We start from the raw sequence: 5,518 nt of genomic DNA on the forward strand, positions 1-5,518 counted from the left end.
GCTCTGCAGGGCCTCCACCACACTCTGCAGCATGTCACTATCTTACATAACGCTCTGCAGGGCCTCCACCACACTCTGCAGCACACGTCACTATCTTACATAACGCTCTGCAGGGCCTCCACCACACTCTGCAGCATGTCACTATCTTACATAACGCTCTGCAGGGCCTCCACCACACTCTGCAGCACACGTCACTATCTTGCATAACGCTCTGCAGGGCCTCCACCACACTCTACAGCACACGTCACTAACCCGTCAGTCAAAAAAAAGTCATATTATCAAAATAATGACACACTTTGTCGCCGATAACTCAAGCAGAGAGCGGACCTTGCAGTAATACACCATTTTGCCCGGCAAAATTGTCAGGATGACCCAGAAAAGCACCAATAAGTGCTTCGCCATTTGAATGGACCACACTAGTGCAAAAAGTTTATTTTTAGTTACAGAATCAAGCGTATTTCTCTGAGTGAATGAGCGCTAATGTACAAGTGATATACTGTCAGCGGCGCCAAAAGTTCATCGCTATATGGAGTATCACACACATTTCCTGCGTGTAAAAGCGTAAAAGAATAAACAAAATGCCAACAGTGACGCCGCAAAAGTTCATCGTAATATGGACAATATCGAAGAATATTTCTCTGAGTGTCTAAGCACAAAAGTACAAGTGCAATACTAACGGCGGCCCCGCGGCCTGCGAGGTGGGACAGGAGGTGGTCCCAGGGCTTGCGGTTGCCCGCGTCCCCGTCAGGAGACTCCGTCAGGTTCCAGGCCTCCTCGACCGCGCGACGCCGGACACCCATCGCCTGGCACGCCTCCCCCAGCGTCGGCCACTCCAGCATCCCGTCGGGGCTGCGGCCACTCAGCTGCAGGGGTTCACTTGACTTAAGCCTTTTGACATTGGCCGAACCCTTCTTTCATCGGCTGAACCCTTTTGACTTTAGTATAGAATCATATTGGCATCGGATCAACAATTTTGACATCGGTAAAACCCTCCTAACATCGGCTGAACCCTTCTGACATCGGTCGAAGTCCGATTCTATCTGCCGCTGGTCTAAGTCCGAACCCTTTTGACATCGGCCGAAGCCTTTATAACCCTAACCCTACCTGAACCCTTCACAACCCTACTATACCCGAACTCTATAAGCTTAAACCGACCACCCGGCCATTTTTGGTTATTTTTTACCGATCACCCGGCCGTTTTTTACCACTCAACCGATCCCTTCATAGTTTTTGATCATTTTCTCCCATCATTTATAACCACCTCAAATCTCCTTCATCTCGCGTTTTTACGAGGGTCGCTCAACTACCTGACGATGCAGAACCCTCAGTATGCCGGGCGAGATGCCCTCGGACGAGACCGGTACCGGGAACTCCAGGCGGTCTTTGACGGGCGGGACGGTCCCGTCTACCAGGCACCTGCGTGCCCGACATTCACGTTACGTTACACTTGCAATGTGACATCAAAGTTGGTGTAGGGAAGTGATTGAATTGGTTATCTCAGAGTACATAAAATTTCCGAGAGTAAATTTATTATAGTAGAAAGTAATCTTAATCTTAGTAATTTAAGTAACAAAATAATCTTTAAATTCAAAAGCGTCGCACAAAACAAGGGTTTAATTTATAGCAGCAAACGATAGCGGAGACCGTGTAGTACCGTACCGAATTTGTAGTTTATCGGAATTACCAATTCAAGTAACCATGATAGACGGCGATGGCTGAGGTATTCGTTTTCAAGTATGAGGTTCGTAATGGTAGAAATACCACTACTAAATTTGAGTGTAATGTTATTTCTACCTGATTATGATCTCACGATACATGAATAAAAAAACAAAGTCAATAGTCATATAAAATTACATAGATAATTTACTTAAAAAGGGCATTTTTTTCTTTAATTTTTTTATGTAAAATTATGTAGGATTTTGTTTTAATTTGTATTTACTTGAAGTATGAGAGCGCCCACACCAGGAGATCTCGAGGCTGCGTGCGTATGGCAGCTTTCGTGAACTCTTTGAGCACCGCCGGCAGCGCCGCCGGCACGTGACCGTCCCCCGACCCGACCAGCACCATACTGAGCCTACGCCTGCTGCGTCTTTACTGTAATAACATACGGAGAAATTACGGGATATATGATATAGTGTAGCAGTGACATCTTTACGGTGATAACATACGAAGAAATGATGGGATATATGATATAGTGTAGCGGTGTGATGGGATGTACGATATAGTGTAGCGGTGTCATCTTTACTGTAATAACATACGGAGTAATGATGGGATATATGATATAGTGCAGAGGTGTCATCTTTACTGTAATAACACACGAAGAAATGATGGGATATCTGATATAGTGTAGCAGTGTCATCTTTAATGTAATAACATACTGAGTAATAATGGTATATATGATATAGTGTAGCGGTGTCATCTTTACTGTGATAATATACTGAGTTATGATGGTATATATGATATAGTGTAGCGACGTCATCTTTACTGTAATAACATACGGAGAGGTGTCATCTTTACTGTAATAACATACTGAGAAATGATGGTATATATGATATAGTGTAGCGATGTCATCTTTACTGTAATAACATACGGTCCATGATACGGAGTAATGATGGGATATATCATACTGTATATGATATAGCATAATGTGTAGCGATGTCATCTTTGGTTAGGCCGTTAGACCGGCATATAATAATATAATGGCATGTAAATAAATATGTATCATAATAATATAATAATAAAAGCTGGATTTGTCCTGATGCAACATATTAGCGACTGATTATCCTATCGAATGTTTATTTGTATCAGTATGTAATTTGAAATGGGATTAATAATTATAATGCTAATAATAAGAGGTAGACTATATATCTTGGCATTACAACGATCGGTTACAATGGACGCTGCTCAGTACCCTAATATTAATAAAATATTAAGGTGAATTGATTAATAATTTTAATCTTATCCATAACATTGAGAATCGATTAAAAATTCTTAAGCTGATCAATAACATTAAATTAGCGTACCAATTCCAGGAAATCTTGCAAATATCAGCGCATACACTGTTAGAAAAATTACCGTTAACGGTATTACCGGCGTTAACGGTATTACCGGCGTTAACGGTATTACCGGCGTTAACGGTATTACCGGCGTTAACGGTATTACCGGCGTTAACGGTATTACCGGCGTTAACGGTATTACCGGCGTTAATGGTATTACCGGCGTTAACGGTATTACCGGCGTTTCAGCGGCCGGTCGGCACGTGAAAAGAAACACCGTGTCGCCGTTTTTATTCTAATTTAACACTAGAAATCCGTAAAATATCGGATAAAAACGGCGAAACAGTTTATTTTCACGGGGCGACCGGCCACTAAAACGCAAGTGGGACCGTTTTTCACCGTTTTTTCTAACAGTGTACGAATTACCCAGAATTATTATAATTTGTAATGCCATACATTCATGGATAAGGAATTCGTCTGAATATTGCAGCCGACGTTGTCGTGAGGTCTCACAATATAGGTCAAGATCGATACAAGGTCAAATTAAAAGGGGTTAACATGTTTAGGTTTTCTGATTGCTTGTTGCATAAAGGAAAACAAAACCGTTTCATTTTCAGCACGAAAGAAAATCAATTGAAGAAACTATTATTATATGTCATTTATTGAAACTTTAAAAATGAATACATATAAGTGCAAGTGTAAACAAATGTGTTCGAAAAATTGAAGAACGATGCATTAGTATAAAAATACATATCGTATTTGTCGATTGCATTGCACAAGTTGAATTGATCGTGTATTGATAAGCCGTATGTTACATATAACTTACATTTACACTCGACGAAAATCTACGGAAGTTGCACGGCTTGCCTTAGTCACTCACAACTGCTGTTCGCAAAGCGTGCGAGCGAAGTCTGCGTTCCATTCTTCTATAAATCTTACGCATGCGCAGTCAAGAACGTAAGAATGCATAAAGTTTAAAATATAAATTAACTTGCAATTGTAGAAATTTATCCTAAATATTATCTCATAAAAAATTCTCCATATTGAGTATTGTAGCTTATCAGTCAGCATAGTTTTTGTACGATTGAGACACTTTGTGAATGCAATGAGCCACCAACAAAGATTGAGCTTTAGAATGTACATGAACTTCAGACATGCAAATTCTGTATTGGAGTACAATTTAAATGTATTCTGAATAGACAAAATATAGTACAAGTGTAAAAATCGTTCATATTGAGCATATACCAGCGCTCGCGTTGCCATGACAACGGATTTGAGCAACGAATGCAACATCTTGTCGTATTGACGAAAATTACGCAAACTCAGTTGAAATAACTTGAATGAAATTAAAGTTCAATTGCTAACAAATCTGGTATAAAATTATTCACAATAGTTGAAATGTTACATATTTCAAGTAATTTTGTTGCCTGTTCAAGAATTGCGGCAACTGAAAAGCCTAGAAGAAATCGAGTTCTAATATTTAGATCCGACATTTGCGGGAAAACAACGCATAGTTTTACTGAATATTTATGTCAGAATTACTCAAGAACGTAAAACGTTATTATTGTATCATTAGCAATGGCATCTTGTGTAATATAATAAGCAATTTTATAGATGAAGAGGATGGCAATAAAAAGATGTAGAAGGATGGCTCAATTTCGACAATTGAAATGGTCGTAAAATATAAATACTTCTTACTCACAGCATGATGTGACCGCCGCGTGAAACTGACGAGTCCTTTTACCTGGCCAAACTGGGTCAAGATGACACACTAAAGGATAAAAAGTGTATCGCTATTAGGACGAAGTTATATCCAGTTCCCTGAGTAGAAAAGACCAACGAGAACCGCAGAAGTTAAAGTTTTCCACGGTGTTTGGACAGGCTTATTGTAAAGGACTTATTACTTATTGTAAAGTCTTATTACTTATTGTATTGCCTTATTGTAACTTATTGTAAAGGACTTTCTTGTAGGCAAGTCCTTTGGTAACTTTGCAAAGCTATTCCAAGCCGCGCCATCATGGCAGGATAAAAGACGAGTTTTCCATTACGTACGATTTCTAGAAAGAAAACAAGAAAGTAAATAAGAAAAATATACGAAGAATAACTCACCATATATACATGAAACGACAATATATGAACCAAGACAAATCAAAAACAATGAAATGGGATAATCAATAATTCAAGTAATCAAACGATAAATCTAACTAATCGAATAGTTTGGTTAATCGGGTATGCAGGCATGAGTATCTAGGTAAAAATAATGAATGCTGTGGTGCGTGTGATAGTTCCGGGCTTGAAAGGCAAGTCCTATGAAGAAAGATTAAAGATTATGAAGCTTCCAAGCCTCAGTTATCGACGTCTGCGTGGGACAGTCTTAAAATGCCTAGCAAATTACGGACCAGGCAATAAGTCCAGCAGCTATCTCAATCAATCGTCAGCTATGGAAAGATCGGGTTCCAAAGGCTGGATCCCTTGTGAATTAAGTCACGAAAAGTTCAAGAATCGGCAACAGGCCATGGGCC

At 39.8% G+C, this 5,518-nt stretch overlaps 1 protein-coding gene across 1 annotated transcript in view; it reads right to left on the reverse strand.

Moving 5' to 3' along the window:
- The window catches only part of LOC108675237 (ropporin-1-like protein), a gene marked incomplete in the record, with an annotated part of 5,729 nt that extends 1,818 nt beyond the window's left edge, over positions 1–3,911 (reverse strand). The window contains 5 exon segments of the mRNA XM_018163235.2: positions 151–179; positions 678–863; positions 1,308–1,416; positions 1,940–2,094; positions 3,823–3,911. Of these exon segments, the coding sequence (XP_018018724.1) occupies positions 151–179; positions 678–863; positions 1,308–1,416; positions 1,940–2,067 (452 nt within the window).
- Positions 3,912–5,518: the final 1,607 nt, after the last annotated feature.

This window comes from Hyalella azteca, unplaced genomic scaffold, assembly GCF_000764305.2.
Source record: "Hyalella azteca isolate HAZT.00-mixed unplaced genomic scaffold, Hazt_2.0.2 contig9432, whole genome shotgun sequence".
In the NCBI taxonomy this organism is placed as follows: Eukaryota; Metazoa; Arthropoda; class Malacostraca; order Amphipoda; family Hyalellidae; genus Hyalella; species Hyalella azteca.